General features: G+C 34.4%; 1 protein-coding gene and 1 pseudogene across 1 annotated transcript; one reads left to right on the top strand and one right to left on the bottom strand.

Moving 5' to 3' along the window:
• Positions 1–7,288: 7,288 nt before the first annotated feature.
• Positions 7,289–16,641, top strand: LOC128171620 (multiple epidermal growth factor-like domains protein 10; annotated as a pseudogene).
• Positions 16,642–22,103: 5,462 nt separating this feature from the next.
• Positions 22,104–25,239, bottom strand: LOC128171568 (uncharacterized). Its single transcript, XM_052837362.1, has 3 exons — positions 24,615–25,239; positions 22,953–23,873; positions 22,104–22,165 (listed from the first exon to the last, which is right to left on the bottom strand). Exons 1-3 carry the CDS (start codon positions 25,237–25,239, stop codon positions 22,104–22,106), a joined length of 1,608 nt encoding a protein of 535 aa, XP_052693322.1.
• Positions 25,240–26,071: the final 832 nt, after the last annotated feature.

Raw genomic sequence — 26,071 nt, 5'->3', positions numbered from 1 at the left:
GAAATGCTAAAGTATACACCACAATAGCTTTATTTGATTTTTTTACAAATGTTTGCTTGTATTTAAACGTTAAACACTTTGGTTGAATTATTTTTACTGCTTTCAGCGGTCGTCAGAATGTAGTTAAGACAATATTTTGTCTTCACTTTTGTCTTTCATCAAGCTTTGCCTGTGGTGAGTATACATGCTATTTACAATGTATGAATGTTTTATATGTTGTTTTTAATAATTTTAGGGCAAGGGGTATCGGTAATCCATCTTTTTTTTTATTGGGGGGGGGGAGTTGCATTCATAAAGTTGAAAATTTAATAAGATGTATGCCCGTCTTTTTTGGTTTAATGTGTTTCGTTATGCTGTCCAAGATTTGAATAAATATGACAATCGAAAAGTATTTATTGCATTAAAATTTACTATACATCATTAGCCAAATGCCTAACGTTTAAATGTTTTCAAAAGACAATTACGACTGTCAGTATAGTTTTATTGAAACATGTCCAGTCTGGTTTCTTTCCAAATTCAACTTCTTTGACTATCACATGACCACGCCATTTAAATAAAAATAAATATTGTGTATTTTCTTTAATTCTCCTGTTGAATCGGACGTATTTTCCTTTTATTGAATAGAAAAAAACTATTTACTATTGTTATACTTTCATGTTAAATACTGAAATCTGATTGGTTAAGACGCAGTTAATAATATTTACTATTACCCTCAGCGTTAGCAACGCACTTGGTAACGGGTAACATTAAAAAATGTTACATGCGCGAAAATTATGTGCGTACGGTTCGCTGTAGAATTCACGTTATTCCTATATAAAAGCAGTAAACTTTTCTTAAAAATTTTAAAAAAGACATTCAGTATAACAAAATAAATAGTGCCTGTTTGGGAGGATAACAGTTGAAATTGACACCCCTCGAAAACCATTGTCAACCTCCGCTTCGCGTCGGTTGACAATGGTTTTCTCGGGGTGTCAATTTCAACTGTTACCCTCCCAAACAGGCACTATTTATATAATATTTACCGCTGTGCAATTATAAACGTTATATGTTAGTCTTTGAACATCGAAAGGGACAAATTGAGTTTGTACAATTTTTTTATTAAACTTGTAGGTCTAAGCAGATAGATTGTTTTCAATCCTGTTAAAATTCGACAAAGCTCGAGCCTTATTTTCAAATATAACGGAAAAATATAGAACAATAACGAAAAACCCATTAACAAACGAAACAAATAAAGATTTGAAGAAATGTTTACTGATATAGACGTATCACATATGTAAAAAAAAAAAAAAGCAAGACACCAGCTTTGTTTACAAAACAGAAAGAATTGGGACCTATGTATTGCTTCTCATCTTATTAATGGCGATCAAATCATATCATATATAATTACAAATATCTTTATTCCATAAGAGATGATGGTGCAAGCAAAAACTCATGCAGCATTGAAAATAACAATATTTTGTAAGTCAGCCTTCGATCTTTAAATCAGCTTTATTTCTGAAAAGGCTACATTTGCTACAAACCATTGTAAACTAATATTATAGTATGTTATAATCGATATTCGGTTACAACTTAATTCTGGGCAAAACTATGCAAAAAAATTGATGAAAGGAAAATATTTTCTTTTGGTTAAAACCTTATTTATGACTAAGGCATTACACAATGTCATGTAAGAACAGTTGATAATTCAGTACAAAGCTAGTTGTTGGAGATTATAAAATCTCAAAATAACAACATCAAACGGATGAATTTCTTTATGTTTCATTAGTTAATTTAGCGCTCAATAAAGAAACATTTGAGTAATATCCACGTCTATTCCGTTAAAACGTTGGTTCAAACAAAGCTGTAGATGGGATAAAGCCAGATCAAAACTAAAGTGATGCACAATGCTAATTTTCAAAGACAGAAAAAAAGCCACCTGGTGGGTGAATCTAAACAGTGTTTACAACATCAATGATATTTGGATATATTACGCTGATGGAATGTTTATGTATATATCGTTGAAAGAGTCACTTTAAACACATTTGAAACATTACACATAATGTCATGCAACATGTCTTTTCCATCGTGGTTAAACAAAGGCTATTGGCTGGGTGAAGTCTTTGTACATGTTTTATTGATATTCATATATTAATAAATGTATGCCATTTTCTGCAATGTTCATTGTTTTTATTTACAATCTCCTTTGTGATATGTATCAACGTCTCCGATTTAAACACGAGTAAACAGCTTTACTCTCCTTTTTTTTAATTTCTGAACAGTCTATACATAATAAGGTATAATTCACCCTCCTTGAAAATGTCAAATTAATTAAATTTAACAGTATCATTTTCATGTAGGCTCACCTATATTTCTGATTAAATTTTTCTTATCCAAAGACGTACTATTCGATTATAATAATTTTAGTAGGGACTTCTAATGATACAATATTTTCAAATTTAACATTATATATATATATATATATATATATATATATATATATATATATATATATATATATATATATATATATATATATATATATATAATATTGCTTAAGACGTGCATATCTAAGCATAGCTTAAACCTGTAAATTAGACGCACGTAAACTTTATTTGACTTCGCTCTGCAATTTCATTGGAAAAGATTGCCCACCACCCAGATTGTAAAGAGAAGACTGCTTTAACGTGTCCCCAGAACTGTCGGTAAGGCTACTGTGACATTGTGAATGGAACGTGTCTTGGGTGTGCTGATGTTTACAAAGTATACAATGTAAAGCCAGTAAATATTGCTCTAAGGTTGTTACAATCCTAGTAGATGTACATGTATGCACTCGGTAAAGAAAGAAAAAAAAGATATACATGTATCATCATAACGTTGGTATATTTTGATGTACAAGGGATACTGACATTCATCCGTTTTGTATTTTAACATAGCTATCGTATGTCTGCCAATTTATATTTGCACGAAAACCGTTTCTATGAAAGATACATTCGTTTTGTAGCCTGCTGTATATTATTTATACAAACAAGAACAGCACAATACAACATTGGCTTTGGTAATCCTGCTTTAAGGATTAGAAAATGGATGTCAAAAGTAAAAAAACAAAAAAGATAAATTACGTCGATTAAATGTCGTATTCTTTTTTTAAACATATAAGGAAAAGGGTCAGATATTAGATAGGTTGGTATTGTTGTACCTTATTGTGATTTATTATCAGCTGAAGCTTAACATCTATCAGGTGTCTCCAACTCATGCTTCCAAATCAAAAATCTTCTGTACATCCTCAGTGCATTGTTTGTTATTTCTTTTGCAATCAAAATTGGATTAATGGTTCGGTAAGATGTCTTTGCATAATGTGATTTATTTGTTTTTTTCTCTTGATATACATGTACATATAATTAATCACATGACACCACTGCGATTAGATATTTACGCGTTTTCAAATGTCTATCATTACAGACTCCTCAGACTCTGGATAAACAAACGGCACATTGAACCTAAGAAAACAGAAATATTACCTGACAACAACTTCATATTTACAAATGCTGAATATGAAGTGGTGGAAAACAATGCAGACTATCAAGAATTAGAAGACATTTTTCAAAGCTCATTATAATAGTTTGTAAACTAATATAAGCAAATAAATACATTTTCGACATAACTGATATTATGTAATTATCGGTGCCTTTGATGCCAATGGCTAATTTTCCAAAGTAGTTGTATCGTATTTCAGTACTTTACAATGTTATTACATACATACACAAGACGTTCGTTACATAATCTGCGAAATTTGTAACAACAAGTAGTGACATCCTTTAATGAAAATTGGATTATGTATTGATAAGTTTTAATATTTTGACAATTTTTTAAAACATTGTTAATTTGTGAAAAATCACGACTCGTAACAAAAAGAGTACGTGTATTTCCATTGTACGTGATACATTTACTTCCTAACTAAGTACATTTTAAATTCTTTATAAGCCCAAAATTTCCAACTTTTACATGTATATATACGTATCAGTATTTCAATTTCCTGGTATAACATGAGGAAATTAAATGATTTTATTTTGTTTTATCAGTTATGTTCTTGAAATAAACACTGTTCATCTTTGATTTTTTAAGATATCATAGCCGTATCTGTATTTCACGTTAAGATCTTGTACAATAAAATAATGTTGATTTCTTATTGTTTTTTATTCAATAACTCATAATTCTAAGCCACTTGTATGATGCTATTATTTAAATTATGTGCTTTTATTCTAATTACCAAATGTAAATAACTTTGTAAATGACAGTTATAATTAGCCTAGTAATAATGCAGTGTGTTTCGCAGATCAAAGTGAAAGTAAAAATTCTTTTCCTGAGTAACTTTATATGATGAATCTGATTTTTGGCATTCTTTTTAATATAGAAGGATACAAATTATGTACGATCAAATGTAGTGATATTAGGGTGCCAATTTATTTCACATTGCCGCTTTCATGTGTAGAAAAAACAGTAAAACTTTAAAAATTTGATTGCATGTTTCTCACCATTTATAGTTTTAGATTGTTATAATTCAAATCTAATCAGGGTGGTGGTAGGGAAGGGGTGTGCACTTTGCTACCACGTTGTAAAAGATATACCTTATATTTTTAACTGTTTTTGTTTTGTGGTGTTGTGTAAATTGTACAATGGTTGGTTCATGACCCCTGATTTAACCTCACGAAACGAAGTCGAGTGAGGTTACTAGGGGTCGTGAATCCAAAATCATGGTATCCTTAACACAACATCATACAAAAAAAGAAGTTGAAATATATGGTATATCTATTACACATTATCTTTTACACAACATCACAAAACAGTTAAACTATGTATGAAATATCTGTTTTAACCTGTGCTTTATCTATTAAATGGTTCTTTTGATGCCTTCGTATTTTAAATTGACATCGTTAAACATGTGTCTTAACGCAAAATAAGAATACCCCATTGAAGGTCCCAACGTCGGCGTTACCAACCTTGCATCATTTTCAGAAAATGAGCAAAAGTTTGTCACGTGTTTGACTAGCTGTTGTTTATTCATTGTTTTCAAAGTGACAGAGTGATACTTGAAAACCTCTATGCAGATTTTTTAATGGACATTGTGCCCTAAACCATCTTCGAATTCAACAATGCATAGTAACCAGATTGCGGTCAAAGTATAGATCACGTTGAACTGAATACAATGTAGATTTTAATCTTGATTTCTTGCATATTTATTTCGGATGAACTTGTGATTTATTTTAACAATGAACCCAGCCACATTTGAAACCTCGTTGACAACGGTTGTTGAACATTGATTCGCACCAACGAATACGAAGAAAAGAACGACATTGGCTGTCGACTGATCCCCATATGTGCGAATCATGCATTGTGAAGTTTTCCCCGAATTTGCGATTTTTACTGCTGCGGAGGCAACTGCGTATCAATATAGAAACAGAAAGGGATGTAATTAAACAGTCCACTCCTTTATCAATTTATCCGCGAAAAATGTGCCCGAATGTGGTGAAATTTTCTCGAAACCCAGCGGACTTTGGATTGATGAGGTTTAATGTCATATTGCATTGGGCTAGGAGCTTTCTACAAGGATTATTGAATGATCTCTAAAATATTCCCATTTATGTTATTTTCTATAGTGGTACCCTGTTTTTTGCATTAAAATGTGTTGACATAAAATTTTATTGTTATATTTTTTTTATTTTCACAATGTGCATTCATTCCATGCGGGATAACTGCATTAACCCATATGGGATAACTGCAATGTATATTGGTGTTTTAATGTTTCATCCACAATTACCTTTAACATAGGGGCAATGGGGGCATTGTAAATGAAGTCGCCATACACACCCATAACACCAAAATAAAATAAAAGGAAATGTGGGTGATGTTGCATTAAGGAACAGGCGCAGATTTAGAGGTGGAGGGGTCTTGATCCCCCCCTCCTGCAAAATTCATCAATTCGGTTTACTTGAGTAGATGCAACAGCGATGTAAATCACATGTGTTTCAGATCGATGATTTGATTGGTTAATTTAAATATTGAATGTCGAATTTCGAATCTTGAATTTTGAATCTCGTATATTGAATCTCCTTATGACATGTCCCCCAGAATAGATTTATATCAAATGAGTATATTTTTATTGCATATAAATATATTTCTTTATATTTGATGGTTTATTTTGTCTTAAACACGTCTACTTCTTATAATTTGGTATCTCGTCTTGTTAATGAAATATGATTACAATTTAATCAAAGATAAGTTTCGGATAAATATTTGTAACGCATTAATTTCTGTAAAGGATACATATCTATAACATATATGCTTCTATAAGGTCAAAGTTGTATATTCACCTGATAGATCATCATTAATATGATGAATTATATATTATAGTTTGAGTACAACTCTCAAAACGATACTGCATTTGTAACTATCTCTTTTGGTTTTACTTCAGACTCCCCTGGTGTATTATTCCTGACTGTACAAATGTAAAAATGTAAAATTAAACTGACTGAGATTTATTTGTTTCGTTTCTTGTTTTGTTTTGTTTGTTTGTTTGTTTGTTTGTTTTGGGGGGTTTTATTTTGGGGGAGGGGGTGTTTTTTTTTTATTTTGTTTACATTCCTCGCTCAGATTGTTGTCTGGTATACAATTCAAAAACACTTCATAATAACATTAAAAACATATAAAGAGTACATCTGTAAAATAATCTAAAATATGACATTAATTATTATTTCGTATTACTATTATTCATTGTTTTAATACATATGCATTTTGATATATTTTCATAAAACAAATCAAGCTTAAACAGTGTCAATTATTTCTTTTCTGTGCATTTTTTTTCTTCTTGATCATATCATAATTAGCTGCATTTGCATTCTTTGTTCCTTTTTGTGCCTAAGAGATTATCAATCAATTTCAACGTTTCAACAAACAATCATGCTCATACATTAGTATATGGTGTATTACATTTAGTGATTTTTAAAAAGATGTAATTACATGGAAATTGGAACATAAGGCTTTTAATTATAGCATATGAAATAATCTATTACATTAAAATAAGGGACGGTTTACGTTCAATTAATAAATTTTCGTGCTTTGTCAGTATAACTAATTTCTTAGGATCTTAAACGTTATTGTACATTTTTGATGCGCAATTGTATGCCGCAGATACTTATACCTATACAAACCAAAATAAAACTATATAACTTAGATATGACTCATGATCATTGAAACAAAAAGGTCAACACTTTTTCCCGGAACTAGGTTAAACATATCACGTGTATGTTTCAAAAAGAATTACATTTTCATTACTTCCTTCCATTTTAGACATGTATTTGCTGTGGCTGCATTTATTTTTCCATTTATTCATCTTAATCAATGCATACGGTAAGGTATTTGCTTTTATATTTTTTTCCTAGTGCGTAATATTTCAATTTTATTTGAAATTAGGAGTTATTCAGTCTATCTTTGTTTTGAAGTTTAAGGATATAATTTTATTCAAAATAAATAGCAGTTGGAGTCAACATTTTTAGCAAATATACAGTAACACTTGCATTAATGTCAAAGGCATTTTAAACCCTACACATTTGATATACTCATTAGATAACTGCTTAATCATAACTGTTGCCATTGATTTACTTGTTATATTATGACACAGACAGGAAGCTAACTCTACATTCCTCGTAAGAAAAATAATGATTTAATGATGTTTTAAGAACCTTTTTTCGTATGTGTGAAATGGCTTTGACTCTCAGTGCATAATGTGAACATGTTTTGGGAATGCTTTAATCAATTGAGGCTTGTATGCAGACATCATAAAAAAGAATTAAGACAACTTCCTGTAAAAAACCATCCTTGATGTTTCATTAAAATAGAAAGGCTCACAAAAAGATGCATATGATTTAAATTTGATTCTGTAAAATTTCATATTTTGTTCAATTAAAACGATAGTGTAAAAATTGCATCGTATTAAAAAAAAGAAAGAGAGAAAAGAAAAGAAAAAAACGCAATTAAAACCATTAAATAATAATATTTTACTATCAAGAAAATATTGCTCTGAGGAAACCAGCATGGCAGCGTTTTCCGTATAGCGGTCGACCTTGTTGGGGAGCAGATCGTGCTGTGGACGGACGATATTCAGACCTATCTCAATATGACAACCAGTGTACAATATCCGGGAATTATCACCAAGTTGCAGAATGGAGGGTGGATCTCCAAGAAGTCCTAAGCATGCATCATATTGTTATATACTATAGGACGGACAATGAGCCTTGGGGTACTTATATACTATATATATATATATATATATATATATATATATATATATATATATATATATATATATATATAAAGCACAAAGAAATTCACCTTGTTGGAGCTCCACCTCCGCCCCGGCCGGGGCTTGAACTCACGACCTCTGGAACCCATTCTCCTAGCAGTGAGCGGCCACCGCGCTAACCACTGGGCCATCTAGGCAAGACAAAAATCTTGCTTTCGATGACGAAGGGAACCTAGCGCGCTGGTCGCTCACTACACGGTCGCTTTGAGATACAGGTGGAATGCAGTTAAACGACAATTTGAGAGGATCGGGACGATACACATTGCATAGATATATACATATAATAAGCACAAACATTGCAATAACTCTCAAATTGACATATACCTGCCCATAGTGAATGATAAAGAAATACATAAAGCACAAAGAAATTCACCTTGTTGGAGCTCCACCTCCGCCCCGGCCGGGGCTTGAACTCACGACCTCTGGAACCCATTCTCCTAGCAGTGAGCGGCCACCGCGCTAACCACTGGGCCATCTAGGCAAGACAAAAATCTTGCTTTCGATGACGAAGGGAACCTAGCGCGCTGGTCGCTCACTACACGGTCGCTTTGAGATACAGGTGGAATGCAGTTAAACGACAATTTGAGAGGATCGGGACGATACACATTGCATAGATATATACATATAATAAGCACAAACATTGCAATAACTCTCAAATTGACATATACCTGCCCATAGTGAATGATAAAGAAATACATAAAGCACAAAGAAATTCACCTTGTTGGAGCTCCACCTCCGCCCCGGCCGGGGCTTGAACTCACGACCTCTGGAACCCATTCTCCTAGCAGTGAGCGGCCACCGCGCTAACCACTGGGCCATCTAGGCAAGACAAAAATCTTGCTTTCGATGACGAAGGGAACCTAGCGCGCTGGTCGCTCACTACACGGTCGCTTTGAGATACAGGTGGAATGCAGTTAAACGACAATTTGAGAGGATCGGGACGATACACATTGCATAGATATATACATATAATAAGCACAAACATTGCAATAACTCTCAAATTGACATATACCTGCCCATAGTGAATGATAAAGAAATACATAAAGCACAAAGAAATTCACCTTGTTGGAGCTCCACCTCCGCCCCGGCCGGGGCTTGAACTCACGACCTCTGGAACCCATTCTCCTAGCAGTGAGCGGCCACCGCGCTAACCACTGGGCCATCTAGGCAAGACAAAAATCTTGCTTTCGATGACGAAGGGAACCTAGCGCGCTGGTCGCTCACTACACGGTCGCTTTGAGATACAGGTGGAATGCAGTTAAACGACAATTTGAGAGGATCGGGACGATACACATTGCATAGATATATACATATAATAAGCACAAACATTGCAATAACTCTCAAATTGACATATACCTGCCCATAGTGAATGATAAAGAAATACATAAAGCACAAAGAAATTCACCTTGTTGGAGCTCCACCTCCGCCCCGGCCGGGGCTTGAACTCACGACCTCTGGAACCCATTCTCCTAGCAGTGAGCGGCCACCGCGCTAACCACTGGGCCATCTAGGCAAGACAAAAATCTTGCTTTCGATGACGAAGGGAACCTAGCGCGCTGGTCGCTCACTACACGGTCGCTTTGAGATACAGGTGGAATGCAGTTAAACGACAATTTGAGAGGATCGGGACGATACACATTGCATAGATATATACATATAATAAGCACAAACATTGCAATAACTCTCAAATTGACATATACCTGCCCATAGTGAGTGATAAAGAAATACATAAAGCACAAAGAAATTCACCTTGTTGGAGCTCCACCTCCGCCCCGGCCGGGGCTTGAACTCACGACCTCTGGAACCCATTCTCCTAGCAGTGAGCGGCCACCGCGCTAACCACTGGGCCATCTAGGCAAGACAAAAATCTTGCTTTCGATGACGAAGGGAACCTAGCGCGCTGGTCGCTCACTACACGGTCGCTTTGAGATACAGGTGGAATGCAGTTAAACGACAATTTGAGAGGATCGGGACGATACACATTGCATAGATATATACATATAATAAGCACAAACATTGCAATAACTCTCAAATTGACATATACCTGCCCATAGTGAATGATAAAGAAATACATAAAGCACAAAGAAATTCACCTTGTTGGAGCTCCACCTCCGCCCCGGCCGGGGCTTGAACTCACGACCTCTGGAACCCATTCTCCTAGCAGTGAGCGGCCACCGCGCTAACCACTGGGCCATCTAGGCAAGACAAAAATCTTGCTTTCGATGACGAAGGGAACCTAGCGCGCTGGTCGCTCACTACACGGTCGCTTTGAGATACAGGTGGAATGCAGTTAAACGACAATTTGAGAGGATCGGGACGATACACATTGCATAGATATATACATATAATAAGCACAAACATTGCAATAACTCTCAAATTGACATATACCTGCCCATAGTGAATGATAAAGAAATACATAAAGCACAAAGAAATTCACCTTGTTGGAGCTCCACCTCCGCCCCGGCCGGGGCTTGAACTCACGACCTCTGGAACCCATTCTCCTAGCAGTGAGCGGCCACCGCGCTAACCACTGGGCCATCTAGGCAAGACAAAAATCTTGCTTTCGATGACGAAGGGAACCTAGCGCGCTGGTCGCTCACTACACGGTCGCTTTGAGATACAGGTGGAATGCAGTTAAACGACAATTTGAGAGGATCGGGACGATACACATTGCATAGATATATACATATAATAAGCACAAACATTGCAATAACTCTCAAATTGACATATACCTGCCCATAGTGAGTGATAAAGAAATACATAAAGCACAAAGAAATTCACCTTGTTGGAGCTCCACCTCCGCCCCGGCCGGGGCTTGAACTCACGACCTCTGGAACCCATTCTCCTAGCAGTGAGCGGCCACCGCGCTAACCACTGGGCCATCTAGGCAAGACAAAAATCTTGCTTTCGATGACGAAGGGAACCTAGCGCGCTGGTCGCTCACTACACGGTCGCTTTGAGATACAGGTGGAATGCAGTTAAACGACAATTTGAGAGGATCGGGACGATACACATTGCATAGATATATACATATAATAAGCACAAACATTGCAATAACTCTCAAATTGACATATACCTGCCCATAGTGAATGATAAAGAAATACATAAAGCACAAAGAAATTCACCTTGTTGGAGCTCCACCTCCGCCCCGGCCGGGGCTTGAACTCACGACCTCTGGAACCCATTCTCCTAGCAGTGAGCGGCCACCGCGCTAACCACTGGGCCATCTAGGCAAGACAAAAATCTTGCTTTCGATGACGAAGGGAACCTAGCGCGCTGGTCGCTCACTACACGGTCGCTTTGAGATACAGGTGGAATGCAGTTAAACGACAATTTGAGAGGATCGGGACGATACACATTGCATAGATATATACATATAATAAGCACAAACATTGCAATAACTCTCAAATTGACATATACCTGCCCATAGTGAATGATAAAGAAATACATAAAGCACAAAGAAATTCACCTTGTTGGAGCTCCACCTCCGCCCCGGCCGGGGCTTGAACTCACGACCTCTGGAACCCATTCTCCTAGCAGTGAGCGGCCACCGCGCTAACCACTGGGCCATCTAGGCAAGACAAAAATCTTGCTTTCGATGACGAAGGGAACCTAGCGCGCTGGTCGCTCACTACACGGTCGCTTTGAGATACAGGTGGAATGCAGTTAAACGACAATTTGAGAGGATCGGGACGATACACATTGCATAGATATATACATATAATAAGCACAAACATTGCAATAACTCTCAAATTGACATATACCTGCCCATAGTGAATGATAAAGAAATACATAAAGCACAAAGAAATTCACCTTGTTGGAGCTCCACCTCCGCCCCGGCCGGGGCTTGAACTCACGACCTCTGGAACCCATTCTCCTAGCAGTGAGCGGCCACCGCGCTAACCACTGGGCCATCTAGGCAAGACAAAAATCTTGCTTTCGATGACGAAGGGAACCTAGCGCGCTGGTCGCTCACTACACGGTCGCTTTGAGATACAGGTGGAATGCAGTTAAACGACAATTTGAGAGGATCGGGACGATACACATTGCATAGATATATACATATAATAAGCACAAACATTGCAATAACTCTCAAATTGACATATACCTGCCCATAGTGAATGATAAAGAAATACATAAAGCACAAAGAAATTCACCTTGTTGGAGCTCCACCTCCGCCCCGGCCGGGGCTTGAACTCACGACCTCTGGAACCCATTCTCCTAGCAGTGAGCGGCCACCGCGCTAACCACTGGGCCATCTAGGCAAGACAAAAATCTTGCTTTCGATGACGAAGGGAACCTAGCGCGCTGGTCGCTCACTACACGGTCGCTTTGAGATACAGGTGGAATGCAGTTAAACGACAATTTGAGAGGATCGGGACGATACACATTGCATAGATATATACATATAATAGGCACAAACATTGCAATAACTCTCAAATTGACATATACCTGCCCATAGTGAATGATAAAGAAATACATAAAGCACAAAGAAATTCACCTTGTTGGAGCTCCACCTCCGCCCCGGCCGGGGCTTGAACTCACGACCTCTGGAACCCATTCTCCTAGCAGTGAGCGGCCACCGCGCTAACCACTGGGCCATCTAGGCAAGACAAAAATCTTGCTTTCGATGACGAAGGGAACCTAGCGCGCTGGTCGCTCACTACACGGTCGCTTTGAGATACAGGTGGAATGCAGTTAAACGACAATTTGAGAGGATCGGGACGATACACATTGCATAGATATATACATATAATAAGCACAAACATTGCAATAACTCTCAAATTGACATATACCTGCCCATAGTGAATGATAAAGAAATACATATATATATATATATATATATATATATATATATATATATATATATATATATATATATATATATATATATATATATATATATATATATATATATATATGAATAAAGTGTGTCGGATGAAGGGTAATTAAACAATCAAATTTGTTTTAATTATTAAATTATACTTATTGATGTGTAGGTTTTTTTTATGTTCAATCTAAAATTTAAGAAAAACAAAATATGCTGGATTTCTTTGTTTTAATTACTCTTGTTGTTCACAATAATATTTAATATAAACTCAGAAGGAACGAATTTCCATGTTTTTACTTATATTACATTATATTATATAACCCTAACCGAAAATGTGAGTTTTCTTTAAAGATGTTATTTCAACAGGAAATCCTAGTAAATACTCGGGACGATTTTTGGGGTTCTCTGTCTACATATCAAACACAACGAATAAAGAGGACGGGATAACGTGCTTCAAAGATAGAAACTTTACTAGAGCAACAATAGAGAATCCTTTAACGATAAGTTGCCCTAATCACGGACGTTACGCTATCTACTACAACAATCGAACACAGCCCCCGTTTCCTTCTGGCTATTCTACAGATGGAGCATACAACGAAATCTGCGAATTTGAGGTTTATGGTAGGATATAACGGCGACAATTTCAGCATAAAAATCGTTTTGATTGTTATTGCTAAAATTCTTTTACATGCTGTAAATATCTTTGTCTAAACAAAAGCACAAATAATGATTGTTTTATCCCTTTTTTATCAACAAAATAAGAATAACCAATCGTATAAAAAATGAAAAATACCTTACGTGCTGCTCTTAGATTGAATTTTATATACACTGTTAATGTATATCATTCAATGATCATTTCAAACATACGGAAATCATCATGTTATTTAAGGTTGCCCAACGCCAGGATATTACGGAGAGAACTGTTCTTTATCGTGTCCACAGAACTGTCAGGAAGGTCACTGTCACATCGAGGATGGAACCTGTCTGAGGTGTACCGATGGATACAAAGGTCCAACTTGTAATGAACGTAAGTATATGTAACATATATAATCATAGTAAAAACTTTTAATCGAACAGTTTTAAAATTGTGTATCCAACCTGGTGTAAATCTGAATTAGAGAATGTTGATTTCGGTTTTATATGAGTACTTAGATAAAAGATCCATTACAGTGTCTAAGTCAATCAATATCCGTACTGTAACACATTTTTAAACGGGTCTATGTCTAAAAATTGTCATAAACATATAACAACATATTATCTAGAAGGTCGTCTAACATTTTTTGTTGTTGTAAAAACTGACTGAAGAAGTATCTTGCACCAACTTTTTTTTTATTATGTATTTAAAGAAAAATAGATATATGTAAAAAAAAAACCCACAAAAATACCAATTAAAATTAAATTATCAAATATTTCTATGATTTTTTCTCAATAAGTTGCGATTCATATGTATAATGATGAAAACTATTTCAAATGTATGTATGCCCTTCAAATGACCAATCTTTTGACAATTATGTAAACTTCAATTTGTCTGCGATCCATAAAATGTTTCAATAAAACTCTTTACAATAAACTCTACTTAAACAAGCATGACCCATAACCAAACATATTTCAATTAACCATTGAACTTCTTTTTTACTCAGACTATAAGATATAATTTTTACATTACAGAATGCAACGGCAAATCGTACGGTCAAGAGTGTCAGCAAAATTGTGGAAACTGTAAAAACAATGAATAGTGTCATCATGTGAACGGAAGTTGTATAAAAGGTTGTGCCAGTGGATTTTATGGCACAAAATGTGACCTAAGTACGTACATGTTAAATTTGTTTTAAGTATATGATCGTGTATTAACCTCTTTTACCATTATATTGTCTTAATATTCAAAACAGATAAAATAAAATAAGCAATTTGTATTAGTTCTATTTCAGAAAATGTGTTATATCTCAATTACAGCTTGCCCTGAAGGTCGATATGGCTACTATTGTGAGGAGCACTGTAACATCAACTGTGGAGTTCCATACAGATGTGACAGGGTGACAGGGCAGTGTGAGGGAGGATGCCAAGTGGGATGGGAAGGGGCCACGTGCGATACACGTACACAGTCATTTTTTTTTTTTTACGTTTATCTGCTTAATCCATTAACCAATAAAGAAGTATGATGTAACAATATTAACCAATGAATCAAAAAATTAATACTTATATCTATTAAAATTTATAGCAGATTTTGTGCCTGGCATAATATTACATTTATAATTAGGTACTTTAATTTTGATTTACTTATGTTGGCTTTGCTCTATTCAAACGATGAATTTCTATTTTTTGCTGCATTTTGCAGAATGTAATGAAGGAAAGTTTGGTCAGAATTGCAACCATACCTGTGGACATTGCCTTGACAATGAGCAATGTAATTACATCAATGGTACATGTCCCAATGGATGTGATATTGGTTATCAAGGAACTAACTGTACACAGGGTAATGGTAATGTTATAGCTCCTAAAAATTTGTGCTAGATGTTTTCAAGGAAGGATAAGAAAAGAAAGGTTGTGAATTGTTAACTGTCGGATCAAATTTATGTATTTGATTAAAAAAAATTGTTTGTTTGCTTTGTTTTGCATTTATATTACAGTTGTTAATCCATTCTGAAGTTATACCTGAATTAATCGAGTAATAAAACTTATTCTAATCGTAAAGAAAAAAAACAAAAAAAAAATATGCTTGTATATTAACAAAAATGTTTGATCTTGTTGTATAGTTTGCAGTAATAATACACATGGAGATGGATGTTTGCTTAAATGTGGGAACTGTTTATATCTGTACGGAGAACAATGTCATCACGTGACTGGTCAATGTCCACGAGGATGTGACATTGGCTACCATGGCGATCGCTGTGACCAGGGTTTTGAAGGTAATGTCACTTTCATGTAAAGGACAGTAATCGAATATGTTGGAATTGTAATGTTGTTTAAAGAATTAACAATAAATGAATATAGCTTTAACTTAAAAAATTTCGTGACAAACGATTTGTATTTCGTAAAAAATAAATCTGAAAAGGTTGAATTTGCTTTAATCATATATTTTTTTTTAACTTGGAGTCAGGTTTAATTCATCCTGTTTCTAAGAGCCAATTACCCACCTCACTCTATGTCTGTACGGCATTGCTTATCTTAAGTGGATTACTAAATGTCAATTTGGTTGTCAGGTACGTTTAAATATGAATACATTATGATTTTTTTCTGATTTTTTAATATCAAAGCAGGTTTATAAGTAATTTTGAAATTCTATTAAGATTTCTCAGAGAACGAAGAAAGACAATGCGCAAACATAAAAAGAACCTGAAAAGTGAAAGTGAAAGGAACAAAGAGTTGGAGCACTCAATGCCTATCCCCGAGTGTTCGCACAATCAATATGAAAACTTCTCTCTGTATGAGGAACTTGGGATATCTAAATAGAATAATACTTGTTCTTCCCTTTGAAAAAAAAAATCTTTGCTGCGCAAAAATGCACCCCCCCCCCCGATACTACATGTACCTGCCTGAAATATTAGTTAAATATTTTTTTATCTTATTCGAATGAAGAACTATTTTCTCCGAACCATAATATGGTGATGGTGATTGTAAACTTATTCCATCAAGCAAATTTACCTGAATCCAAAAAAATAAAAGTGAGACGTATTCAAACTGTTATCAAATTTGATCAATTTTAAGCCATCGTGTCTTTTGAAAGTATGCAGCATTCGTTCAATATCATTTGATAAAAAGGATAAAAACAATTTTTTTCATTAAAAAAAACCCATTAAAAATTAAGAAAATACAATTCAAGTTTGTTTATAAAATATTCGTTGTAAATTTATCCATGGTAAGGATCCAAAGACTAGTATTATTTAACCTGCCCTTAATCATAACGTGAATATCATTCTCTTTCAATAAATTTTGCATTGTCGTCCTTAGAACAGTTTGTGTTATTTTCTGTTTCTAGGTCCGGATATAGTTTTCGTTATTAGTCTTTACACTTGGATATATTGCTTTCGTTATAACATTTAGAAGCACTTTTTCAATGCTTACCTGCATTTGTTTGTTTACTGTTATTCCTTTCCTGTATTGTTTTTATTTGTCAAAACAGTTATTTGACAGTATGGTTTTTTTTTCTATCAACCTAGCTGTGTTGCTGCAACAATCGATCAATTTCAAATCATTGCCAATTATGACCAAAATGATTTTGGATACCTTTTAAATTTCATTAAGCAAAGAATCAATTTCTGACAGCCTTATGTACTGTATCTAATGATACATGTATTTTATATTTGTATTGAAATATCGTTTGGGCAGTCACATTAATGTTTCTGACATTCGTTCATATATTTAGTAACTTGCTTATTGGTATTTTGTCTTTTGTGTATTACTGTGATGTCATAAATACTCAAGGGTATCAAGTTTGGTGGATAAAGTGAAAATCACAATTTCAAGAATACATAAATTTGAGGCCAATGACTCTATCAATACAAATGTTAATTGAAATTGCATTTCAATAAACAATTAATTTCGTGGATCAGCTTAACAACGAAATCCACAAAAATTAGTATTCAACGAATATTAATGAAACTACAGTATTTCTTTAACATACATTTCTAATAATGCTTTTATTTATGTAATTTGTAAAATAATGACAAGACACGCCGTTCCCAATTCTTCACACAGGAAAAAACTTTGCATTTTTATTACAAAAATCAATGCTTTAGAAGCCCTCCTTAGAATCTTCACACACAATATATGTATATATGTATGCAGTTAGATAATTGTTTTTATATGTCATTTGACTTGTATTTCCTTTTTGTATCGTAACACAATTTCCTCTGACGTCATTTGAACATTGTATATTTTTCTGAGCCTCAGATACTATCTTTAGTATGACCATGGTGAATAAACTGAACTTGAATTTGAACTACACTAGAAACCTATTTTTCTTTTGCACTTTTATAATATGTTTTACGGTGCGACCGTTGGGGCGAGCACAGCATGTGATCAAACAATGAATTATAATAAATTAATAAAATAAAATTAACAACGTGAAATTTCAATGCCAAAAAATAAAACATACATATTTTTCAGTAAATTTTCATTATTCATAGTTTATAAGATTTGTTATAATTTATTTATTTATATGTAGAACAATAGTTTTATCTCAGATACAATGTTGTTAAATAATAAAGATTTTAATATATAAATGTTCATTGCACTGCATCTCCTCTTTTAAAGTGATTGTGATTATGATTGATTGATTGATTTCCCCCTTTTTTTTGCAGTAGACATTTTTTCTTAAACTTACATATAAAACTTGACTCATCATAGAGCTCCCCCAATGCTAAAGTTTTTTTCACTTTTGTCATTTTACACATAGAAAATCGACTTACCATGGATTTGCCCCTCCACTTAAAAAAAAATAATGTTTAATTTTATTTTTAATTTACGCTTAAAAATATTTGCTTATCATGTTAAAAGAACATGGTGTTGTCTCTCCCCCCCCCTCCCCCCCCCCCCCCCCCGCATGTAATAAATGGAAGTGAAAATAAAGAAACCATTGATCTGCTAAAGAGCTGGAGGATTAGAATTTTCATGATTTATTTTTCTTTTTGCTTGCAAAGATTTTTTGGATGAGGCTGCCATCCACCCACCCACCCCCTTTAAAAAAAGGCGCTGCTACGTATAACGTTACGTTTCAGGAAATTACCGTAATTACACTGAATAAAATATTTATGAGCATTCATCCAAATTAGTGCAATTTACAACTGTTTCCTGTATCTGAAGAAATGTCCTTATTCGTCAGCTGTTCTTTATCTTAGCCTTTGCAAGATTTTAAGAGGATTTTGGTCATTTCAGCAGATTTACAATAACTTCAATTAGAGTAATTTCCCCTTATCAGTGCTTATTGTGACGTCAAAGCTGACGTTGGTTAAGTGTCGTCTTACTCTTTAAAACTCCCATGAGAAATAAAAGTATGCGAAGTATACTGTTTTATTTACTTAAAAAGCACGATGTTCTTAAAATTACACATCTTATAAGCTTTTCAAAGGTTTTACTTTGATTCTCGGCAGAACGTGATGTTGGAACGTGAGGTTGGAAACCATTGGTACTATGAATTGTGGGTCAAAATTTACTGACTCCGAAAAAATATATCGGATCAATGTGTAAACGTTTGTGACGTCACACGATTATTTTTGATTGAAAGTGTACTGAGGTGAACTTTAGAGGTAACATTGACTGTATGTCGCTTACATCGTTATTGTTTTTACTGTCTAAATTTGTTTTGCTGATTCTCGTGAGAGTGTGAAGTGATAAAAATTGCCATGATTACAGGGAACTACTGGGACGATTAAAACGATGCATTACTGGTCCGATTTACTGACGCCAAAAAAATTCGTTGAATGAATGTGCAACTAGTCCGAATTTTCTATTCACACACGCCTTGCCGGTAGAGCTCGCTTCGCACCGGCGCTGCGCGCCGGCGAGCTGCGCTCGCTATTATTACAAAGGCTAGCATATCGGATTCAAATTTGTTACACCTATTTTTCACTATTCGAATGTGCTTTGTTGTAACAAAAACATGCTTTTATAAAACAATGTAAACATTTTTGACTAAGTACAGAACAGACAACTTTTTTTTTATAATCATAACTTTCAAAAATAGTTTAAAACTTGGCTTATTTGGTCAAACTTAATATTCCTGAAGTGATAGTTTCAGCATTAAGATGAAAATGAAATGCATTTTTAATTATGTTGTGTAAACATTTAATCGATATCATTTAATTGATCATTGTTGAAATGTACATTTGTTCGTTTGCCAGTTATGCAAAGTATGTGGCAACAGACTTTAAAATATTACGCACTTTGAAAAAAAAAAATGTTCAATGTGCGTCTAACTTGTTACAATAACAGCTCATCTTGGCTTCTCTTTTCAAAGTGAGTTAATTTAGGGACCAAATCAGAGCACTTTGATCTTTTTTTTCAAAGTGGATAATGAGTGTAAACATTCATATCTTTTTCATTAAGAAATTTATAAAACTATTTACTGATGTCGCATTTATTCAGAATAAGTGTTCATTTTTTTTACCATGTTAAATCTGCTCTGTAGATACGACAACCAATGATACAGTCAAATTACCAATATATTAACCAAATAATCAAATTGAGTACTCGAAGAATGTAACCGCATCTTTTCTTCCCAAACATCATATCACATTCTTGAACTTTGATAATTAAAGTTTAGTCATAGAAAAATATGTTGATCAATGCAATCAATAGCCTTTTCCACTTTTCACATTTAATCTAATTGAATTATTTCGATGTTAAAAGTAAGGTAGTGACATGTACAGCTGTTAGATTAACTACTTTATAAAAGGCATTTCAGAATGCACTTTTTGCATTGATTTTCAAAAAATATATCAGATTAAAACTGTATTGAATAAAGACATTGATTATAAAATATACAAATAATTATAAAACACAAAAAAAAGGAAAAAAAAAGAAAAGACATGATGGTTACTCTGCGCAATTGATGTGATATTTTGACAACAAATCTGAATGAAATCCCGAACTTTGTTGTTCATTGTGCAATTGCAATTCAGAATAGCTAACATTTTTTTTTTTAAATTCTCTTGTTGATGTCCCATCGATCTAAGTAAAAACAATCATCTTAAAAGGTCTCAAGAACTTTGTGCCCTGTACATTTTTTTTTCAAAGTGCATTGATATCGATCATTTTAACGCGCTTGGAAAAATAATATAAAGTTGTCATTTTATAAAAAGAATCAAGTTTGTGAACTTCCTCCCAGGTTAAACGCACTTTGAAAAAAAACCAAATGTGTGACTTTTTAAAGCCGACATAAATTTATAAATATGCATTATTTCCCTTTTATCTCCGACTACCTTCATATAAGTTGTCGATTTCTATTGTTCTGCTAATCGCTACACACCCGCTAAATAAGGCCGATAGCACTATTCATGCTTCATCGCATTCAGGTATTTCATATAACATCGCACATGCGCAAACTACACACTGTGGCAGATTGAGCAATGTCAATTCGCGCATGGATTTTAAAAAAACGGGGCGTTTTTGTATGAATTGATGGAAACAACGTTACTTTCTTCGAGTTACTATCATTTAGCTACTGTGTTGGATGTAATGTCGCCGGGGTTTTCAAGAAGATGCAGACGTTATGCACTCTATATGAACGGCACACGAGTTCAATGTGCATGCGAAGTAAGGCAGCACTGTCTGTGCAAATTAATACGGATACCTTGGACATCGTTTCAAAGACTGAATATATATATTGTATTCAACTGTTGTCGTTTTTTCTTTATTACTACATTTTACTACAATGTGTAGTTCATGCATTTAGAAGTCCGTGCAACGTGAATGCCTCGATCGGAAAGCAACCGACCGTAACTTTCTCAACCGGTATATATACCCCAGTGTCAGTAGAGGAGCGATCGAAACTTATATGGCGACCAAATGCTTTTATGAATTCATGTCAGCTTTAATATAGCATTGAATCATGATTTTTTTTAAGTATATAGTCTCATTACTGCAGCGACGTGTGCATACAAATTGAGTAACGCGCGTTAGCGCGTTATGAAAATCTGTATGCAAAGAAAATATGTGGAATGTAAATATAAAGTTGTAACAAACGTGAAGAAATAAGAAGCACTGACTTATAAGATAAGTCCAATCATGGTAGACCAGAGGCATACACCAAATTGTCTACAGAATACTGTGACATTCTGTCTATCATAAGTTGTTTAAAACCACTAACTTTTTTGAAACCTTTTTTTTAATGAACACATCTTACAGAAAAAATGGATGAAAACAATAAACCTTTCAGAACCTAATCCCCCCCCCCCCCCCCTTCCTTAGAATCAAAGTGTTCTTCTTCAAAGAATTTCTTTACAAATCTGCTTGAACCAGACAGCACTCTTCATAGTTATCTTCATATTCTGAATTCTCATCTGTAAATCATTCACAAAAGAGTGAATAAAAATTTATTAAGAAAAATATATACATAATATTAACCAATATTAAGAAAAGACAGACGAAAAAAAAACTAGAGCAAAATAAAACAAAAAAAATTGTGGAATCTGTGTTTAAAACTTGAAATTATTAAAAAAAATGTTGCATTATGAATAATATTGATAAAGAATACAAGGTGTGTTTATTTTTTTTTTTACAATCGACCGTTGCGAAATTTAGATCTACATGTAACGTGATTAAAACAAATGTTAAACGAGGTATTTCTTTTAAGCGATTTTATCATATTTCTTTGAATTAGGGTAGCAAACTATATATTTTTCTGGTGCTCGAAATATAAGTACTGATGTTGATGAAGGCTGACATCCTGTTAAAGGAGACTGATACATGTACTTCTTCACTTTGTTCATTTTAATCGGCGCCTTCAACGTTTAAGTATAAACATATCACTTATGTATAACTTGTTTTAGTTATCTGTGTCTTGATATGTGCCTGGATAATGTATTTGAACACACCAGTAAAAGAAAAAAAAACCAAACGACGATGTGCTGAAAGACGGCGACTGTACCGATTAGAATATTTATACTTGACTTTTATACTTGTATATTTATATGTGTATCTTCAATGTTAATATATAACTGTTACAATTTACAATAGTTTCGGCATTAAATGTAAAAATATTACGCTGCATGTATAAATGTAAATAGTCAGTGATATCCAATGTTGGCATTATACATTAAAACTCGAATATAAACTTAAAAATCTTACCGGTAAGAAGGTCCTTTGGTGATAGATACTTGTAGAGACATACCGAGTAGTTGACGTCTGATCCTACCAAGAGAAGGTCTGCGTTGACATCATAACACAGGCAACTAGGCGATACTATACCTGATGGTTTAATTAGCAGATTGGATAGGAAGTGTCCGTCTTTATCAAGAATATGTATTGCGTGGGTTAACTCATCACATACCAAGATATGTGACAGTGTGTCAGTGCAGATTCCTAGTGGAGAAAGTTTTGATTCAGGAGGGTGTCCTTTGTACGAAAAACGATGTCTTCCTTCACGGTCTGTTACAACAACAGCACCTGTCGAGTCAGACACCACGACATCCCCGTTAACGTTTTCTGCTATATAACGTGGTGTACTGTAGATATCGCTTCCGATTTCGTTGTGTTGTATTTCCTGTATTTCTTCCCCGAGGTTGTTGTACCGAATAACCTTGCCTTGTTTTCTGTCCAATTTCTTCATACCGACAAAAACGTCATCAGTTATTTGAGAACAGTAAAGACACCATGGTCTCCATGCAGAATCGGTTTCCTGTATATATTTGATAAAAGTTGTTTTTGTTTTCTCTTTATATTTTGACAGTTTGACAATGTTATAGTCCTTCTCGATAAAAAACAATTCTTCCCGAGATAGGTTCATTGAGTGTGATCCAGAACGGGCATCACTGCGTAAACTGTCAATATGGTGTATAGTTTCACCTGATGTACTTGTAATGATGAAGTTGTTTCCTTCATTGATTAAAAGGCAGTCGAATATTCCATATGATAAATGAGAACAGCGTTTAAAGTTTGTCACTATGAAATAGTTCTGTAATGCTGGGGCAAATATCTGCTTTTCCGAACAAGTTCCATCGACGACGTCATGTTGCATCTGTATTACAGCATCGCAATGTTTATTTTGATCTATGACACAATCATAAAATAAAGGTTAATTTAATATTGTAGCAGCCCTTCCTCGGTACATGTTTATTTAATCTTAAATCTTATATAAAACATTACATGTAATAATAGTTTGTGTCAATATCTTAAATTTATATAATGCAACCAGCTTAATACATTTCGTTGTCAATTTAGCAAATAAAAATCTGTGTTAGTTTATCTTTCCATTAAACTATACCGGTATTCATCATATTTATTATGAGAAACGGAATGAAAAAATGACAATAACAAACTGTCAACCATCTTAAAAATCCATAAAACGAAATACAAATTCAACGCAGAGCAATACGGACCTCTAAAAAGATAGAGGTAGGATCAGGCGCCATTGTTTCCTCTGCTAACCGGTCACACCCGCCGTGTGCTCTTTGTCGTAATCGGGAAAAAACGGAAAAGTCCGTAGACAAGTAGGTGATTAATAATGGTCTAACAATTAGTATGAAAAACGCTATTGAGCATGCGACCTAGAGGAAAATTGTATTTGCTTACAAGGTCGTTGGACTGACCATAGAACTTACGGAAAGATGACTTCAAACGAGATGTTAACAATGATACGTAATGCATGTAGGTACATTGTAGCACAATTTCTTGTACTGATGTAAAACATCGATCTAACTATCAATTATTTACTCATTTTAGTGTGTCTACGTCCTCGAGCACCGCAACAATAAAAGAAAAAATCTTAAAATTAGAGTTTTGTTATCTTACCTGCCAGTAGATCTTCATTCCTTAAATACTTGTAGATAGCTACTGTATTGTTGTACTCTGAGCCGACCCAAAGAAGATGCGTCTTTTTATCAAAGAAAATAGAACATGGTGTGGTGACGCACTGTAGGTTTATCGATAGATATGTCAAAAACTGACCGTCTTTATCAATAACATGTATTGTTCGCGTGTAATAATCGGATACTAATATGTTTGACAGTGCGTCGGTGGACACTCCAAATGGATCTAATGCTGATCCTTGTGGATACCATGTGTATGCGAAACGAAATTTTCCTGCACGATTCGTGACCACCACAGCACCAGAAGTATCAGATACCACCATATCTTTATTGCTGTTCTCTGTTATATAGCGAGGATATTTAAAGATGTCCAGTCCTTTTTCGTTGCATTGTATTGTTTGCACTATTTTGCCAGTTTTGTTATATCGAAATATTTTCGCTCTTCCTAAATTCATGTTTGCCCTGCCAACCAAGATATCACTAGTGAATGAGGAATGATATATGCATTGCAATCTCCACTGATTTGAATCTGTATTCTCAATGAATATGGTACTTGTTTTCAAATCTTTTGACAATTTGAGTATAGTGTCATCCTTTGTTACGTACATTAGTTCACCATCACTGTTTAGCGTGTGTAATCCATATGACCCATTGTATTGTCCATTGTGATAATCTTTGATTTGATCTTTGATTTGATGTGATGTTTCGCCAGTTTCATTGACCAATACAATGTTATTATCATCACTCACCCATATCTTACATGTACCTAATGCGCTTAAAAATACGCTTAAAGATACGCTTTTGCTATACAGAACATCAGTTACTGACAGATATTTGTAAAGAATTGGGCCATACTGCGATAAGAATAAATTATTTTTTCCTACAATGCTTTTTTTAGTCCCTGTTGTTCGAGTTGTTTTTATTGGCTTCGCAAAATCACTAGAATTTGATTCCTGATCTGCAAAACACATTAAGCAAATATTAAAAAATACTGAAATTGAACTACTGACACTTCCTTTAACCTGTTGTTCAATATTACAAATCATTTTTGTTCTTTGATAAGTAAGACATTTTTATGACATTTTGCATAAAACATTCATTTTTAGTACATGAAGCTTCCGTTAGGGAACACAAGTTACTATACAACCATTCCCACTAGGAATTATCCTATCTCAACAATAATGAGTTATGTAAATCTAAAGACCATTATTATTTACAGCCAAAATATATTCATTGGTTTTTGGTGAAAAGATACATTCAATGAAATTCTTTAACATTTTGATATATGAAAGAAAAAAATGGATTTATATGTGCTTATGTATCATAAAACAAAGGAATGGTGTGAATCACTAATTGAATAGCCGAATGTGTATATTTGCGCGGATGTTTGGGGAACGTAACTAATTTGGGCTGAGACATGGCAGCAAATACACGTACGTA

Source organism: Crassostrea angulata, chromosome 2 (genome assembly GCF_025612915.1).
Source record: "Crassostrea angulata isolate pt1a10 chromosome 2, ASM2561291v2, whole genome shotgun sequence".
NCBI lineage: Eukaryota > Metazoa > Mollusca > Bivalvia > Ostreida > Ostreidae > Magallana > Magallana angulata.
This window is presented reverse-complemented; position numbering and strand designations above follow the sequence as displayed.

Excerpts from the sequence above, each read along its gene's own strand:
- LOC128171568 (XM_052837362.1), bottom strand. The coding sequence starts at position 25,239 with ATGTACGTAACAAAGGATGACACTATACTCAAATTGTCAAAAGATTTG. Across the intron at positions 23,874-24,614 it reads GAATGAAGATCTACTGGCAG|ATCAAAATAAACATTGCGAT; the intron begins GTAAGATAACAA and ends ATTGTGTCATAG. Across the intron at positions 22,166-22,952 it reads ACCAAAGGACCTTCTTACCG|ATGAGAATTCAGAATATGAA; the intron begins GTAAGATTTTTA and ends AATGATTTACAG.